At 40.4% G+C, this 19428-nt stretch overlaps 1 protein-coding gene across 3 annotated transcripts in view; it reads left to right on the top strand.

Moving 5' to 3' along the window:
• TAX1BP1 (Tax1 binding protein 1) overlaps positions 1–19428 on the top strand; it is a 55578-nt gene that overhangs the window by 15503 nt on the left and 20647 nt on the right. For all 3 annotated transcript variants that reach the window (XM_084786338.1, XM_084786337.1, XM_084786336.1), the window contains exons 5-12: positions 1353–1511; positions 3607–3755; positions 3839–3929; positions 7345–7530; positions 11071–11295; positions 11695–11841; positions 13976–14102; positions 17045–17148. In XM_084786338.1, the coding sequence (XP_084642464.1) occupies positions 1353–1511; positions 3607–3755; positions 3839–3929; positions 7345–7530; positions 11071–11295; positions 11695–11841; positions 13976–14102; positions 17045–17148 (1188 nt within the window). The remainder of the gene's footprint in view (positions 1–1352; positions 1512–3606; positions 3756–3838; positions 3930–7344; positions 7531–11070; positions 11296–11694; positions 11842–13975; positions 14103–17044; positions 17149–19428) is intronic.

The following is a 19428-nucleotide window of genomic DNA, read 5'->3' as shown; positions in this document are numbered from 1 at the left end:
TTGGCATTTTGCTACCAACATCTCTGGAGACTTTTCTCTAATTGGGGCACAGCTCAGGTTACTTGGATTTTTTGTGTCTCCACAAATGCTGTACTATAAAAGAAAATTTTAATTGCTGTCTCTTGGGAATTTTTTTTTTAATGAGATAAAATAGCTTGGTTCTCTGAAGTCCTATTAGAATTCTACATTCATTGATGTTTTTAATGATTTTTTGAATATTGTACATTAAAAGTGATTAATGAGAAATAGTCTTAAGAACTTGTAAGCCTGGATTGGAAAATAGATTAAATAAATAAAAAGACATTTTAGGTACAGTAAGGGATGTTTGACCAAAGGCTATGTATTGAATGGTAAGAATTACTCTAAGAATGGTTGAAAGGAGACCGCACTTACTAGAGGTGGTCGCTCTGAGGCAGTTAGGGGTAGAGTGTCCATAATTTTATTTTTAATGCTTTAGTAAAATAAAACATAAACTGATAAATATTATACAAGCCAAAGGTGGTGACACACATCTGTAACCTCAGCATTTGGGAAGCAAAAGCAAGAGGCAGAATATCAGGCCAGCCTGGGCTATGATACCCAGCCCTGTTCTGTTCCCCTTTCCCAAAACAATAAAATGGGAAGTTAGCAGAACTCTGTAGCCAGCTAGGGTCTGGCTCTGAGCAGTTTATTTTAGGCATATTTAAGTACAGTACAATTTTGGAAAGAAGCTTCCTGGTAACAAATTTGCTCAATCCTATGTGCACACTAATGTTTAAGGAATGACTACAATGAAACTCTTTCACAAAATATATGTCACTCTTCTGTAAAGATGGATTCTATAGCTTAAGGGCCTAGGGGAGGTCTTCTGTAGCTCAGCCATACAGATAGCCTTGAGGTCACCAAGCTCTAAAGTACATGTGGCATCTTCACTAAGGATGGGTTCCATTGATTGAGAAGCAGTGTTCAAGATAAAAAACATTAGGAGGGAGAGTCTAGGAGAAACATAATAGTATGGGGATTCAAGTGTGGCCTGACCCTACAGGTAACACAGGTCACCAAATGATTAGCTCCATCCACTCTCGGCCTTCTGGGCAGAGAACAGGTATACACTCTTCCACTGAAGAGACAGCCCTGTGTATGTGACGTTCCTGGACTTAGCGATGAGCTTAAGCACCTGTGCCTGCTATATAATTGGCTCTGTGTTTGTATATGTATGTCACATACACATTGTGAGTTTTTCTAACAAAGATAATAGACTGAATGATATGCACTAGGTAAAATGTGAAATTTTATGAATTCACTTTTTTAAAGTAGGAAACTAATATTGTAATATTTAGTGATACATATCAATTTGAGTTTTTTTTAAACAGCTGAAAATTGAGAAGACCCTGAAAGAAAAAGAAGAATTGTCAAAGTTGATAGCTGTTCTTGAAAAAGAAACAGCACAGCTGAGAGAACAAGTTGGAAGAATGGAGAGAGAACTGAGTCATGAGAAAGGACGATGTGAGCAGCTGCAGGCGGAGCAGAAGGTTTGTCACAGCTTTTCAAAATGGAAGCAGCTGGGTTGACTGAAAATGAGGTCTTGAGGAAAGTAGTGTGTATGTGGGCTGGTGCGTGTGCACACCTCATAATTACTAATTCAGTCCTTAGTGCAGTGATTCTCATTTCCTTCCCACCTCCTTCCTTCCTTCTTCCATCTTGCTTTTTGAGATAGGATGTTGCTTCTGTAAACAGGCTGACCTCAGGCGTGCTTATCTTCTTACCTCAGCTGTCTGAGTGTTGCCGTTGCAAGTGTGTGCTGTCATATTCAGTTTTTGGAAAATGAAACGCCTTGACTTACCAGGCGTTTTGTGTATAGTTTTCCATAGCAGTCTTTTCCCATTTTTGGTTTTTTGAGACAAGGTTTCTCTGTTATCTTGGCTGTCTTGGACTGGTTTTGTAGACCAGGCTTGCCTCTGCCTCCTGAGTGCTGGGATTAAAAGCATATGCCACCACGCCTGGCTATTTTCGGTTTTTTGAGACAGGGTTTCTCTGTATAGCCGTAACTGTCCTGGAATTCACTTTGTAGACCAGGCTGGTCTGGAATTCAGGACTCGGAGACCTCCCTGCCTCTACCTCCCCAGTGCTGGGTTAGAGGTGTGTGCCGTCACCGTCACACTTGACTCAGTTTTATCAGTTAGCTCGGAGAAAAGCTTAGAGGGAGCTTGATCAAGTTTCGTCCTTGTCATAATTGATGTGATGGAAGGTATTTTAGCATTAAAGTATCTGTTTAAAGTAGGAGGTTCTACTTTTATTTTTTTAATCTATGTTGTACCAGCTCTGAATATTTGCTTTAGTCTTTGAATGAATCTCACTGAGAACCTTAGGAGCAGTGGTTTAGATAAAGACATGTTCTGTAGTGCTTGATGGCACTTAGTGATACACTGTAATGAGACCCCCATTGGTACTGATGTAACAATAAAGGTAAGATGTCAAGAAACAAAATAGAATTAATTTAATTTTTCTGTTAATATTTGTTTCCTTTCTTCTCACTGAGAAGTTAGTGAAATAAGGGGTGCATGAAAAGCAGGGGTTGGAAATACATGTTAAAATTGTTATGTTAATAGTTCAGGCTGGACATGGTGGTGCACCTGTGATCTTAGCACAAAAGAAGCTGAGGTGTAGTATCAAGGTCAAGTTCAAGGTCAGCGTTAGCCACGACATTGTTTCAGAACAAACCAAACCAACCAAACAAAAAATTTGGGAGCTGGAGAAATGGCTTCGTGCTTGTTCTTAATCATGAGGATCAGAACCCACGTAAGCTGGGTGTCACTGCAAAAGCCTGTAACCCTAATTTCAAGCCAGGAAGAGAGAGGAGGATCACTGGGGCCTTCTGGCCTCCAGTCTGATCCGGAAAACTCCTCAAGCTCCAGGTAGGGACGCTGCTTCAAAATAAGTAAGTGGAGAGTGGTAGGGGGAGATGTGATGCCTTTTTCTGGTCTTCCTTCCCAGAACACTGGCTTGTGTGTCCTGCACAGATATGTGTGCACAGTTCACATGGACACCTTATATACTCATAAAAATACAAAATGAAATAAATAAAAACAAGGTTGAATTTGTGAAAGTTTTAACTGTTAGAATTTCAGCTTTATTTTACAGTCTTTGTTTATACAATTTGGAGGAGTAAATGTGGGATTGAAGTGATAAGAATTCAAAGCCAGCTGTAGTGGTATGTGCCTGTAGTCCCAGCACCCAAAAGATATGAAACCCTTTTAAGACCTGGCTGTGGTGGTGCACACCTTTAGTCCCAGCACTCAGGAGGTGGGTCTCTGGAGTTGCAGGCCAGCCTTGTCTACAGAGTGGATTCCAGAACAGCAATGGCTACACAGAAGAACCTGTCTTGAGAAGCCAAATCAAACAACAAAACATTTATTTTTATTAAGACAAGGTCTCTTCATAGTTGTGGTTGTGCTGGAATTTACTATGTAGACCAGTCTAGCTTGAACTCACAGAGATCTGTCTGCCCCTGCCTCCTGAGCACTGGGATTAACAGTATATGCCATTACATATCTGTCCTTTTTAAAGGATAGGGTTCTGAAGTATACACAGTTTTGTTTTCTGAAAAATTCTTTCATTGTTTCAAAGAGCCTCCTTGAAGTATCACAAGGTTTGAGAGCAGAAAATGAGGAGTTTATGAAGAGATTCAGTGATGCTGCATCTAAAGCTCAACAACTTGAAGACGACATTGTGTCAGTGACGCATAAAGCAATTGAAAAGGAAACTGAGTTAGACAGGTATCTCTGCTTTAAAGACATAACTTCAGTTAATAACTTTTTAAAAATGGCTTTTAGTAATGCTTCTTCATCCTAACTAACAGTTTGAAGGATAAACTCAGGAAGGCACAGCACGAAAGAGAACAGCTTGAATGTCAGCTGAAGACGGAAAAGGACGAGAAGGAGCTTTATAAGGTAAAGAACAGTCCTGTTCCTGTTCCTTTCTTACCCCAATTGGCTTTTGGTTGGGGATTTGAGAGTGGTTCAGCTGAGCTCCTGGTCACTTGTCTCATCACAGTCAGGAGGATGACTGGGACTTAGCCAAAGGCTTGCATGGAGGCTTGGAGAATGTACTTCCATGGTTGATAATGCCTTTTTTTTTTTCTTTTTTCTTTTTTGGAGACAGTGTTTCTATGTGTAGCCCTGGCTGTCCTGGAGTTCACTCTCTAGTCTAGGCTGGCCTCTAACTCAGAGACCTGCCTTCCTCTGCCTCCTGAGTGCTAGGCTTTAAGGTATGTGCCACCACCTCGTGGCTGATGATGCTTTTATATAGGGAGGTTCCCATAGTTTCTGTAAGGAGGTCCTTCATCTATCTCTAGAAGGTCTCTTGAGTGTCTTGTAATTCTGGTAGTTCTCTTCAGAGTAAGCAATCGCAGATGGGAAGGAAGCACAATGCATACTGACCCTAAAAGCTAGTGTTAGGAAGTTTGTTGGTGTTTTAGTAGTGGTACTGTTTAATAAATCAGAGTTGAATGATAACAGGAAAGTTGTTTATCAGAATTGATATAAACTATTTTCATCAAGAGTATACATTTCTTTTTTGTTTTTTGAGACAGGGTTTCTCTGTGTAGCTTTGGCTGTCCTAAACTTGCACTGTAGACCAGGCTGGCCTCAAACTTACAGGGATCCACCTGCCTTTGCTTCCCAAGTGCTGGGATTAAAGGAGTGCGCCACCACTGCCTGGTGAGTATACATTTCTTTAGTGATGATAATATTTAAAAAAATTTTACATTTATTTAATGTGTGTGTACATGCTTGTGTGTCTGTGAGTGTGGGCATTCAGAAGCCATGGAGTGTGGAGGTCAGTGGACAACTTTGAGGAATCACCTCTCTGCTATGCGGGGTCTGGGGATTGAGTGTAGTTGTCAGGCTTGGCTGGTGGCTTAGCCTCTTCGCCAGCCCCCTGATCATATTTCATATTGACATTTGAAATATTGTCATTTTGTAATTTTATGAAATATCTCCACTGCTCATGAAAAATTTCTGTCCTATAAAAGCATTCCTGCAGTATGGATTAAATTAGCTTAACTGGGTGAAAACTGAGATTACTTTTCAAGTATCTAAGAAACATTTCCTATAGAAAGTTCTAAATGAAGGCTGGAGAGGTAGCTCAGAGGTTAAGATCACTGACTGCTCTTTCAAAGGTCCTAAGTTCATTTCCCAGCAAACCACATGGTGGCTCTCAACCATCTATAATGAGGTCTGCTGCCCTCGTCTGGCATGCAGGTGCACATGCAGACAGAGCACTATATACATAAATAGATCTTAAAAAATAATGAGTTGGCTGGGAAGATGGGTGAGTAAGGCATTGGCACTTAACATGTGAGAACCTGAGTTCACATCCTAAGAGTCCATATAAAGCTGGACACAATGGCATGTGTCTGTAATCCCATTGTACTCTGAACGAGGTGGAACGTGGAGATAAGAGAGTCGCTGGCGGCGTGTGGCCAGCTAGCTTGATGCATGCAGTGGCAGACGAGACCTTATCGAGAGAAGGTGGAAGATGACCAACATCTGAGGATGTCCTCTGACCTTCACACTGCACCATAGCATGTGTGTTCTGTGACACCGATGTATAGACTCACATACATGAATACACAAGGTTTTTTTGTTTTGTTTTTAAGTTTGAGGTGAACATTGTAAGTTGTCAGCCTCAAATCCCTTTTATGAGCTGTTAGTTATGGATATTAGGTAGTGTTTTAGAAATGATGCTGCAAAGCTTTAGGCTGCTGACAGCTCCCGAGGGCCAGAGATGCATTTCATCCCTAGAAATAGGAATTAGTCCTTTAAGAGTAAAGTGCAAAAAAGCTATTCATTTCTTCTTAGTACATAAAAGGTTGTGTATACACGTACATGTGAATTGATGTGGATGTATGATGTGGCAGGGGGAGGGGCCCTTGGAGGTCTGTCACAGTCACCTATTGAAGTCAGAGGGCAACTTGAGGCACATGGAAAATAGACAGTATAGTACTTCTTAAAGCATCTTTGTTGTTTTTGTTTTTTTAAAGATTTTATGCCCAGAAGAGGGCATCAGATTACAGGGTAGATGGTTGTGAGCCACCATGTGGTTGCTGGGAATCGAACTCAGGGTTTTATCCAGCCCCAATATAGTACTTCTTACAAGGAAAAAGTGGAATTGGGTTGGAGATGGCCCAGTGGCTTAAGGGCCATCTTACTGAGGACTGAGGTTCCTAGCACTCACATTATGTGGTTTACAACTACCTCTGGCCTTGGTGGGCACCGAACATTTGAATGCACATACCCACAGACCTACAAATAAATGCATCATTAAAAGAAAGACAATTTTTTTAAAAGTATAATTGTTTGAGATGTTTTGAGTGTAGCCTTTCTAGTTTTCAGAATTTTCCTTTTTCTTTTCCTTCTTTCTCTCTTTCTGTCTTTGATTATTTGTTTGTTTCTTTAAATTATTCACTTTACATCCTGGTTATAGCCCCTCCCTTGCCTCCTCCTGATCCTAGGATCCCTCCCTGTTTCCCTTCTCCCTCCCTTCCCCCACTTCTCAGAGAAGGGGAGCATATCACACCCCAGCGTATTAAGTCGCATCAGGGGCGAGGGCATCCTCTTTCCCTGTGGCCTGGTGAGGTAGCCCCGCCAAGGGAGAGTGATTGAAGAGCAGGCAGCAGAGTCGATGTCAGAGTCAGCCACCCTTCCCCTTACTAGGGGACCCATATGAGGACTGAGCTGCTCATCAGTTACATCTGTGTAGGGGTTTTAGGTCCAGTCCATGCAAAGTCCTTGATTGGAGCTTCAGTCTCCACAGGTCCCCTTGGACCCTGGTTAATTGACTTGTTTTCAGAAATTTTCACTCTTAATTTCTAAATATGCCACTAGCATGACATTTCTCTCTCCAATACACCCAAATGTACCTACATTTTAAAATAGAAAATAAGTGGTTAAATTGATGGAAAAGTCTTTAGAGATCAGGTGATATAGTTAGACATTAGAATGAATTGCTCAGGGAAATAAAAACCTTCCAAAGTCTCCTGACACCCAGTCCCTCCTTTGGCATTTTTGGATGAGAAAGAAACAATGGTGTTTTTAAAAATTTATTTTTTAATTTTATGTTCATTGCTGTTTCACCTGCATGTATATTTGTGCGAGGGGGGCAGAAGCCCTGGAACTGGGTTACAGCCACTTGTGAACGCCATGTGGGGCCGAGAACTGAACCTGGGAGCTCTGGGAGAGCAGCCCGTGCTCTTAACCACTGAACCTTCTCTCCAGCCCTCAAAATAGTGCTGTTTTAAACTTTGGCTAACTTAGGTTATGATCCTAGCAAGACTATTGCTGATTTCAAACACTACTGTTACAGGTCCATTTGAAGAATACAGAAATAGAAAATACCAAGCTTGTGTCAGAGATACAGACTCTAAAGAATTTAGATGGAAACAAAGAAAGCATGATTACTCATCTCAAAGAAGAGATTGGCAAACTGCAGATGTGCTTGACTGAAAAGGAAAACTTGCATCGGGCTCTCCTGCTTACAACCTCAAATAAAGTAAGTGCTTTAGAGAATGTGTTTTTGAAGATGCTGCAGTTCTTTAGTATGATTGTTATTACTCTTGTTTTAAATTTTTCCCAGCTATTTCTCCTTAAAAAACATCCTTTTATATTAAGAGCTATTTTATTTGTGTTTATGTGTCTGTGTGTGGTGCATGTGAGCACCTGCAGAGGCCAGAGAAACAGTTGGATCCTCTGAATCTGGGGCTACAGTGTTGTCTGGAAGAATGACAACACTCCTAACCATGGAGCCATTTCTAGTTTCTTTCTTTTTTTTTTTTTTTTTTTTTTTTTTTTTGGTTTTTTGAGACAGGGTTTCTCTGTGTAACCTTGGCTGTCCTGGACCTGCTTTGTAGACCAGGCTGGCCTCGAACTCACAGTGATCCGCCTGCCTCTGCCTCCCGAGTGCTGGGATTATAGGCGTGCGCCACTATGCCTAGCTCATTTCTAGTTTCTTAACCATTTCTTTTGAAAAAGTTTAAACTCACAACGAAAACTCCTGCCTCCAGCTCCTAAGTGCTGAGATTATAGGCACCCACCACCACCCAGCTGGCTCTTGCATTGTGTAGCATGCTGAATCTGTCCTAGCACTGTAGAGAGCTCATCTTCATCTTCTCCAGTGCCTACAGTATTGCATGGATGCATTTATTGTATTTTATTGCTTAGGTGTTTTTTGTTTTTGTTTGTTTTTTGAAACATGGTTTCTCTGTGTAGCCTGTCCTGGACTCGCTTTGTAGACCAGGCTGGCTTTGAACTCACAGTGATCCATCTGCCTCTGCCTCTCCAGTACTGGGATTAAAGGTGTGCGCCACCACGCCCAGCTATTGCTTAGCTTTTATGGATGAATGTTAAGTTGTTTCACAATGTTGCTATGAATTATACTGGAGAAACAGTTAATGCAATTTGAAAAATGTTAGAAGTCCATGACATTTTACAATTCCTGATTAAGTCTACAGTTGCTTTTTTAATCTAAAACATTGCAAATATGAAAAGAATATTTGATTATATTTGATTTAATAGGATGCTAAAATATCTTTCAGCATCTTTTTAGCATTTAAGCAGGACTTCAGTGAAAAGCATAGTATTTAAGTACTGAGGAAAGTGATTACTAATTGCTAAATGTTTTAGTAGATTGTAATTCAGTATGAATTTATGCTTATAAAAGAATTTAAATAATGATGAGGATACAAACTAAAAGGTTTTTTTGCTGTATATTGTAGGAGTTTAATTTAAAGAGTTACATGAATTGTAAATGTATATTTACATCCTAACTCAAATGAGAATGTGTATATATGTGTGTATATATGTGTGTATAGTTCCCCAGAACCTTTTCTTGTTTTGACACAGGTTGTCATCATGTAACCCTATCTGTAGGTCAGGCTGGCTTCAGACTCACAAGATATGCTTGCTTCTGCCTTCTGAACTCTGGGGTTAAAGATACTCAGCTCCATGCCCAGCCCTAAGTGATGTTGCTATGACTACTTGTATGGATACTATGAGTACTTGTAGCTCCTTCCCATCCTGATTCTTTCCTGTCTCTCAGCATCTGTGCAGACAGTACTTCTCCTGAGTGGTTCACTGTTGTCAGCTCTTCTGAAGTGCTACATCCCATGTTCTTGTATAGCTAAAGTGAAGAATAAATTCCCCAAATGCAGTTGGTAGCTTAAAGGGCACTTAACTTTTGGTTTGTTATTTTCAAAAGATACTGTGTTGACTATTTCTTTCAGTGATGGGACTAATATATGCTACCATTTATAATGGTTTCATAGCTTTCATTAGGTGGAGGTATGAAATGGCATAATTTATTTAGTTCAAAATAATTTCATTTTAGACACTTTAAGTCTTCAAGATTTTCTTGTTTTTTAAAAAAATATTGAGTTCTGAAAGACAACCCCTTGTCTACATCACTTATAATTTTCTTGAATGCTTTTTGAAGATGAAATTGCTAGATCAATACCCAAGAGAAATTTAGGGTTTTGGTGAGTCTTGCAAGTTGGCTGAGAGGCTCTAGATAGGATTCATGCAATTGTTCAATGTATCTGTTTCTCTAAACTTGTCTATTTTATCTAGGTCAGTTGAAAGAAAGCAATTTGAACTTCATTGATTTGAAACTTTTGTACATAGTAACTTTCTCTGTTTGAAAAAAATAAATCTTGCTGTGCATGGTCGGGGTACATGCTTTTAATCCCAGTACTCAGGAGACAGAGGCAAGTGGATCTCTCTGAGTTCAGATCTACATACTGAGTTCCAGGACAGCCAGGGCTATGTAGAGCAAACCTGTCTCAAAATATACAAACAAAGAAACAAACAAAAAAATAAAATCTTCATGTGTTTGGCCCTTTGGGGTGTATATATACCTTCTTGTTATCGGTTGAAAAGATATATTGGAATAGTATTAAATTTTACTTAAATATATTAAAAGGAATTTTCCTTTAATAATTTTTTTCTTTCCTTGACATAGAAGCTGATGTGTAATTAAAACTGTTAGAATGGTCAAGATGTGGCTCAGATGATAGGGTACTTGTGCAACATGCAGAGTGCCCTTTGTTCAGCCAACCAGTCCTGCATGAATGAGGCATGGTGGTACACACCTGTAAACCTGTGCTTAGGAGGTAGAGGCAGGAGGATCAGAAGTTTAAGATCCTCTGCTACATTTGAACCCTGTGATAACCTGGACTATATGAAATCTTGTTCAAAAACCAATAAAGAAGGATAACTAGTATGGTTAGGCTTAGGAAGATTTTTGTACACACCAGCATTATGGGTTCATTTTCTTGTTTTCCTGTGGATCTAAAAATGTCAACATTGAACTCAGTTTTGTCTTATTTTACATCATTTTTAGCAGACTAAAAAAACAAGACTGTTAGATTCACTATACTTTCCTTAAAATGTTGTATGTCTCTTCTGTGTTTTCATAATGCTATGGTGGTAGCTAAATATTTTATTAACCTTCTTTTATGTTTGAAAAAAGGAAACTTTTTTTTTTTTGTTTGCTTTTTTTTATTTTTATTTTTTTTGTATTTTCAAGACAGGATTTCTCTGTGTAGCCTTGGCTGTCCTGGACTCACTTTGTAGACCAGGCTGTCCTCGAACTCACAGTGATCCTCCTGCCTCTGCCTCCCGAGTGCTGGGTTTAAAGGTGTGTACCACCACGCCTGGCAAGGAAACATCTTTTAATTAATGTTTTTGTTGTTACAAAGAAGTCTTTGAAGTTATTTTGGTTCTAGTGAAAAAGAGTACTGGCTTCAGATACAGGGATTAAAAGAGTGGGGTGTGGGGAGCTCCTATTCATTTGGCCTTAGTAGCCTTTCATTTGTGTTTTAGTTCAGTCAGAACTTTAATCACTGGGTGTGTTAATAACTTCCTGTCATATATAAAGAGGTCTCAGTGTACACAAGGTAAGTCTGTTACATATGAATTGTAAAATAAAACCTAAGTCATGTCTGGAAAAGCATTATTTAACTTAAAGTTCTGGAACTGTTAACTTTTTAAGTTGTGATGTTTTAATTGCAACTGTATACTATCTGCCTTCCTTTAGGAAGATACATTATTTTTAAAAGAGCAGCTTCGTAAAGCAGAGGAACAAGTCCAGGCAACTCGGCAAGAAGCTGTCTTTTTGGCTAAAGAACTCAGCGATGCTGTGAATGTGCGAGATAAAACAATGGCAGATCTCCACACTGCACGCTTAGAAAACGAGAGAGTGAAAAAGCAGCTAGCTGATGCACTGGCAGAACTTCAGTTAAATGCTGTGAAAAAAGATCAGGTAAAGCAAGTTAATTTTGTGTCTGTTGATCCCCCAAACACCACAAGCTCCATAAAAGAGGAATTGAAAAGAAAACGTCTATCTAAGTATGCTCTTACTGTCAGTAAAAGTGGCTCTAGTACACATTTTTGATGTCAGATGGTGGTTGTTTGATGTAGAATTTTTATTTACTACTTAGAATGGTAATATGGTTAAGGAGTTAGGTAAGAGTTACATAATTGGTGGGTGGTTTTTCCTCAGCTTTTAAGTAAACCTTGGACTATAAAGCCCAAAGTCCATAACAAATATAAATTAAAAGCTAGGAAAAATAGTCAGGGAAATGGAGTTAGGATTTATTATTACATTCATTAATAGATGAACTGTCAGGGTTTTTCCTTAGTGGAAATGTTTTTTTCTAAGGAAAAGACTGATACACTGGAACATGAACTGAGAAGAGAGGTTGAAGATCTGAAACTTCGTCTTCAGATGGCTGCAGATCATTACAAAGAAAAATTTAAGGAATGCCAGAGGCTCCAAAAACAAATAAACAAGCTTTCAGACCAGTCAGTAAGTGTCAATGAATTCCTGTGAATGGAAATTTTCCTTTGTCAGATTTTTGTTGGCAAATAAAACGTATAATGTTGTAAATATTAACCTTCTGAATATAAATTATCACTTTTTTCTAAACAGAAACCATCTTTTCTATTATATTTATTTATGTAGGCATATGTGCATGTTAGTGGTAGGTCACCCTAGGTAGGTTAGAAGTTGAAAGGTCAGAGGAAACTTGCCAGAATTGGTTATTCCCTGGTTATACCCTCTGGGTCTCAGGGCATCATCTAGTTTGATTACAAGTGCTTTTACATGCTGGGCCTTCCTGCTGGCCTGAGCTGATAACCACCATCACTACTACTTCTTATTTTTCTTCCGCCTCCTCTTCCTCCTTTCTTCTTTTTCTTCTTGATAGGATTTCTCTGTGTAGCCTTGGCTTTGTACACCAGGCTGGCCCCGAACTCACAGCAATTTGCCTGTCTCTGCCTACTGAGTGACTGGCTTACAGGCCTGCACCACTGTGCCCAGCAAGTTCATCACTTCTTGATTTCAAGTCATTGGCCTAGTAGTGTAGTGGCAGTTTTCTTTCTTTTTAAACCTGAGATTTGTATTTATTGAGATCCAGTAAGGGAAGCTATCTCAGTGGCAAGACCCAAGAGGAGCAAGCACTCTTGTCGTTAGGCCCTGGATAAGTGTCTTTGTCGGTTAAACTTGGTGTGTCGTAATAACACACTGGTTCTCCTCTCCCTTGTCCCTTCCAGCCTGTCATACCACACTGGGAAGAGGTAAAATGTGTAGCTTATTGTTTTATATTTCATGTAGGAGTAGGTGGGCAGATTCATAATAAAACATAATTCATTTGGATGAGTTTATGTATTGATGTAAAGCCCCAAATTGTACTGAGATATGAGACTTGTTACGTGAGGGAATCTTGGAAGTGAAGTATAAAAGAACATTCAAAATGTGGGATCGAGTGGTGCCACAGCTAAAATATATAGACTTGTGTTTGTGCTAGGTTCTCAGGAACAAATAGAAGCAAGGAATGCATGTGCGATAGAACAGTAGAAAGGGTTTGGTGAAAAAAGATTGTGGTTCACTTGGTGATTTTTGTTTTGTTTCTGGGTTTTGTTTCTGGATTTATTTATTATGTATATAGTGCTCTGCCTGCTTGTACCTCTGCAGGCCAGCAGGGAGCATCAGATCACATTATAGGTGGTTGTGAGCCTATAACCCTGTGAGCCAGCAACCATGTGGTTGCTGGGAATTCAACTCAGGACCTCTGGAAGAACAGTCAGTGCTCTTAACCGCTGAGCCATCTCTCCAATCCCACTTGATTTTTGTTTGTGGACTTTTGAGTACAATATTTTTGTTTGTTTGGATTTTTTGGTCTCTTTTTTTCCTTTTGGTTATTTTCAAGACAGGGGTTCTCTGTATAGCCTTGGCTGGCCTGGACTCTTTGTAGACCAGGCTGGCCTTGAACTCACATGGCTCCGCCTGCCTCTGCCTCCTGAGTGCTGGGATTAAAGGCATGTGCCACCATGTCCGGTGGATTTTTGGTTTTTCTAGGCAAGGTTTCTCTGAGTAGCCTTAGCTGTTCTGGGCCAGGCTAGCCTCAAACTCAAAGAGATCCATTCACTTGCCCCTGCCTCCCAGAGTGCTGGGATTACAGATGTGTGCCATTATGCCTGGCTGAACATACTATTTTTTAAAAAATTTATAATTAGATTTATTCATTTTATTTTATGTGTATTTTGCCTACATGTAGGTGTGTACCACATGTGGGTTTGGTGCTTGTGGAGTCAGAAGAGAGCATTGATCCCCTAGAATTAGAGTTGCAGATGGTTCAAAATCACCATGTGGGTGCTAGGAATCAAACGTAGGTGCAGCTGCTCTTACCTGCAGAGCCATTGCTCCAGGCCCACTGAGCACATCTCGACTTGTGCGATTGGGAGATGTCTGTGAATTTAATTCTGGTGATGTCACGAGAAAAAGCAGAGCTACTTTTTTTGGCAACATTTCCATCAGGAAAATGATGTAGCTTTATTCCTTTTAGGCTTCAGAGTGAGTAGTTTTGTAGACGTTTTACTATTTACATGCTTACTAAAGGAGACCAGTATGACTCACAATAATGTATTAACATTTGGGATAGGCCAGTACTAATAGTGTCTTCACAAAGAGGATCGGGAATCAGCAGAAAGTGAATGATGCTTCAATGAACACAGACCTGGCCGCTTCCCCTTCTGCTGTGGATATAAAGCCCGCAGTGTCTTCTGCAGGTAAAAATCTACTTCCTTGAAAACTCTGTACACTGATTTGATCCTGTCTGCCTCAATCTGTGAGAATTTTAGCCTATTCCCATAAATTCTTGTCAGTGAGAGAATTGAGATGCAAAAGAGGAAAATGAAGATACTAACATGAGATAATTATATATTTGGTGACAGTGCAAAGCCAATGTAAACTAATAAATTAACCTTTAGGAGAATATTTGCATGTTAAAAATTGAATTGGTAGCTGGGCATTGTGGCACATGCCTTTAATCCCAGCACTTGGGAGGCAGAGGCAGGCGGATCACTTGTGAGTTCAAGGCAAGCCTGGTGTACAAAGCGAGACCAGGGCAGCCAGGGCTTTACACTGAGAGACCCTGTCTTGGGGAAAAAAAAAAAAAAAAAGGAAAAAAAAATTGAATTGGTAGCTGGACATTGTCTCAAAGGGGGGAAAGATGGAAAAAAAAAATTTGAATTGGTGCCAGAAGTACTAATTTGAACCATACAGAACAGTGAAATGGAAGACTTACTTACACTCACAATTATGTTACAAATTGATTATAGAAACAGAGCAGAGTGACAAAGGGCAAATGTGGAAAAAGTGAAGGAGTTGAAAAACAATAGGTTTTGGAGCCAGGCGTGGTGGCTTGCACGCCTTTAATCCCAGCACTCCAGAGGCAGAGGCAGGCCGATAACTGAGTTTGAGGCCAGCCTGGTCTTCAAAGTGAGTCCAGGACAACCAAGGCTACACAGGGAAACCCTGTCTTGAAAAACAAACAAACAAACAAAACAAAAAAACAAAAGGAAAATCCAGAGTTTGTAACTGGAAGTTTATCTTGCACATTGAATAGTTACTTTAGTTTGATAATAAGGAAAATAAGTGGCAGCCAACATATATTTCCATTTTTAGTGTGTGGGGTAACTGATGATTTAGTTTTATAAAATAAGATTTCCTAGACTATTCTTTAAGAACAAACCTCTAGGGAACAGTATGCAGCATTCCATTATTTGTCCTCTCTTGAGGTTGACTGTTCCTTCTTTGAAATACTTCAGAAGAAGAAATGCTTTCAGGTTTCAAGAGTTTTCCTAGCCGGGTGTGGTGGCACACGCCTTTAAACCCAGCACTTGGGAGGCAGAGGCAGGCAGAGTGATGTGAGTTCAAGGCCAGCCTGGTCTACAAAGCGAGTCCAGGGAAGCCAAGACTAACACAGAGAAACCCTGTCTCGAAAACAAACAAACAAATAAACAAACAAAAAATAATCAAGAGTTTTCCTGCAGATTGGAATGTTTGTACCAGCAGTTCATTGCCTCATATTGGAAGCTATTCTAAAGATTTATTTATTATTATGTACACAGTACTCTACCTGCATGTACACCCACAGGCCAGAAGAGGGCATCAGATCACATTATAGATGGCTTGAGCCACCATGTAGTTGCTGGGAATTGAACTCAGGGCCTCTGGAGGAGCAGGCAGTGCTCTTAACCTCTGAGTCATCTCTCCAGCCCCTGAAGCTATTCTATTGGTCAGAAAGCTTCAGAGTCTGCAACATTGCATCTTTTAGTGGAGTTTGAATCTCAAATTTTAGGATAATGGTATTCAGTCTGTAGTACCTGCTCTGATGCGACTGAGGATTGGGTCGTGCGGGCTCAGTGAGGGGGAGGAAAGGGCTGGAAGACTAGACTCTTTCAGTTATGAAAGGACGGCAGCTTTTGTGCTGCTTTGGAAATACTTTTAGCAACTCTTTAAAAAAAAAAAGCATTTCTTTCTTACTAAATTGAGGTGGTTTTGCCAGATAACATTTAAAAATTCCCACATAGAGGTCAGGTTGAGTAGTACATGGAACCTTAGCACCCAAGAAGTGGAGATAGTAGATGTGAATTGACAGCTGCCCTGGGCTATATAGGAAGACTGTCTCAAATGCAACACACACACACACACACACACACACACACACACACACAGTATGGAAGAGAGCAACAAACAGCTCTCACATAGAATCTGTCTTTTGTTGAGTTGAACTTCATATATTAACCAAATACTCTACCACTGAGCTAGGGTCTTCCTGAGTTGCCCAGGCTGGTCCCTGAGGCCGCTGGTCTCCCTTCTACTTTTGATGCTCCCTGCCCGGGTCTTCTGAGTGGTAGGATTGTAGCCCAGTGCACTAGACCTGGCAACATTTCAGGATTGTTTTCACAATGCACTTACTCAGGTTTTTCTACAAGAAGATAAAATAAAGGGGAAAAAAATGCCTTTCCCCCCCCTCCCCCCCAAGACAAGGTTTTCTGTGTAGCCTTGGTTGTCCTGGTCTCACTTTGTAGACCAGGCTGGTCTCGAACTCAGACCCATCTGCCTCTGCCGCCCAAGTGCTGGGATAAAAGGCCTGTGCTATCACTGCCTGGTTTTGTTTAATTTTTGAGACACCATCTCTCACTTTGTAGCCCTGCCTGACTTTGGACAAAGTACTTAAACTTTTTTCAAACTTAATTTATTTTGGATAGGCAGTGGTGGAGCTCACCTTTAGTCTAGCATTGCAAAGGCAAATCGCTGTGAGTTCGAGGCCAGCGTGGTCTACAGAGTGAGTTCCAGCACAGCCAGGGTTCCACGGAGAAACTGTGTCTCAAAAAACAAACCAAAACAAACAAAAAAGAAACCCAGTCTTGAAACAACAACAACATAATAATAGTAGCATTAGCAGTAGTAATTTATTTGGACATGTATGGGTGTTTTGCCTGCATGTATGCCTAGTAGCTACGGAGGCTGGAAAAGGATGTTAGATTCTGTGGGACTAGAATTACAGACAGACGTCAGCTGCCATGTGAGTGTTGCCAATGGAGCACCTGGTAGAACAGCTGCTGCTACCAGCTGAGCCATCGCTGCAGCCTCCAAACAGTCAATATTATTTTAATATTATTTTCTTAATTAATATTACTTTTCTCTGCTTTTGTTACAACAGAGACAGATTTTGACACATCAGCAACAAAGGACCATGTATGTGAAATGACCAAAGAAATTGCTGAGAAAACTGAAAAGTATAATAAATGTAAACAACTCTTACAGGTAAGTTAGCTCCTTTTTCAGTAAATGATTTATCAAATATTGAAACCATGCCTTGGTGGGGTTTTGTTAATGTAAAGAAGAGGTTTCTTTTCCCATTCTTCTATACTGCATCTAGGGTGATGAGAGGAGTCTTTTGTTTTCTTGTACATGCAGGCCTTTTTATAAAATCGTGATTCTAAAGTCAGTATTTTCCATACACATGATAAAATGTTTTTGTGGGTTATCTGTCTTAGAATGATACATGGAAAGCATTCGAACTTTATAAGGGAAGTCCTTTTTAAAATTCATTGTACCAATAACAGAAAATTGTATTTATGTGTCTGTGTGCTCGCTCATGCACTTGCCAGTGTGGCTGCGTGTCGAGGCCACAGGTTGACTCGAGGATGTCTTCCTTAGTTGCTTCTTCACAGTGGTTTTTCAGACAGGCTGGACTGGCTGCCTGCAAGCCCAGACACTTGGAGCCAACACTTGGAATGCTAAGCAAATGAGTTGCTGTCTAGGTGTGGTTTCAGTTATTTTAAGTAGCATTGTTCAGTCTCTTTCAATTTTGTTACCTTCAGTGGTGACGCTGGCTCTGCATTAGTTAGAGTACATAAGGCTGGTCGGGGAGGGGCTACTTCTCATTTGTATCTAGAACAGAGAGCAAAGTCATTTTGCATATGTGCTTTAGAAGGTGCTGTTTCTGTGTGTTTCTCTTTTGCATATGGGAAAGGAAGGTAGCTTTTAAAGAACACAATGAAATTCATAGATCTGCTCAGGGTTACTATAATAATAATAATAGTACACTCTTTGTAAAGTGTTTCAGTCAAAATTTAAACTGGACTTTCTGAGACCTTTCCATAGAAGAAATGACGAGGACAGCACTGCTGTTCTAGTGTGATGTGGCGCTTGTGCTTTTATTGCTGCTGGTGTAAGAAACGGTGCAGTGCCCGTCTTAAGGCAGGGTAGCACAGCGTGTAATACGACTGTTGCTGGGGTGTGTATTATAATGAAGTGGCTGGAATTTGTTTACTTTTTGCTTATTTTCATGTGTATGGGCATTTTGCCTGCATCTGTGTGTGTGCATGCATGTGTGATAGCAGAGGTCACCTTATATCAAGGGTTCTGGAAACTGTCTTGGGGTACTTATTGTTTTCACAGCTGGCAACGGTGAGTGCATTGCTTTCTCCTTATTCCAACAGCACTCCTCAAATGGGGTCACCCAGCTGAGCAGCTCCTTTGACAAGCCTACTAGATGTTCTCACAGCCTCTCAAAGACATTAGGATCAACTCCAAAAAATGTTGACATGAATCTATCTATAGGCCTGTCCTTTTGATGTTTTTTTCTTTAGATACCAGTGGTTTTTATATTTCTCTAGAAGTAGAGTCAATTTCTTGGCAAACCTTAATTGCTTCTTTTTTCAACTTACCATGTTTTGACCTGGCTTTGTGAAAAAGATAAAACAAATAGCATCAGTTTCCTCTTTCATTTTTCCAACCTGGTACTGCTGCTGCTATAGGACTCCAGACTCGCCTGCTAACATGTTCTGGCCAAAACTAAGGGATTAGACTGCTTGTGAGGCAAGTGGGTGTTCAGGTAGTCTTGTCTAGCGTGTGCAGCTCGTCTGTGCTTGGACAGCCAGTGTTCTGAGAAGACGGGAGGGTGGCTGAGTGAGCATAGCGTGGGAAGCAGTCTACAAAGGGAGAACATGGTGATGATATTGGATAATTCTTGATTGATAAAGGTGCTCCGAGCATTTCTTGTATAAGTCTTTTGTGGTCAGAGGGATTAGTTATTTTCACTCAAATGCCTAGGTGCTGGGATGGGGAGTCTATAAGAAATCAACAAGTTGTTTCCTGTGTCACTACACAGTCAGGCTAATGACTGCAATGAGAATGCTGTAGTTTAAGTTGCCTTTTCATAATGGCTTAATGTTTACATTTTTTTCTTAAGTATTTGTGTGTGTACATAGTGTATGTGGGTGCATTTTGTACATGCCATGTGCCATCCCTGTGCATGCTGGTATACTTACACATTTGAGTGTTTATCTGTGGAGATAAGAGTTTAATGTGGAATGATTACCTTATTGCTGGAGACAGGCTTTCTCCATGAGCCTGGAGATTACTAAGCAGCTAGACTGGCTGATAGCAGCTCTCGGGATCTGCCTGTCCCTGTGCACCTCAGCTCTAGGGTTGCAAACGCACGCCACCTCACTTGGCTTTTACATGGATGTTGGGGATCCAAACACGGGTCCTTGTGCTTTCTGTTGCAAGCACTTTACCTGATGAGCCATCTCTATA

The sequence above is a fragment of the Acomys minous genome (assembly GCF_964271855.1).
Source record: "Acomys minous genome assembly, chromosome: 6".
Classification (NCBI taxonomy): Eukaryota; Metazoa; Chordata; class Mammalia; order Rodentia; family Muridae; genus Acomys; species Acomys minous.
This window is presented reverse-complemented; position numbering and strand designations above follow the sequence as displayed.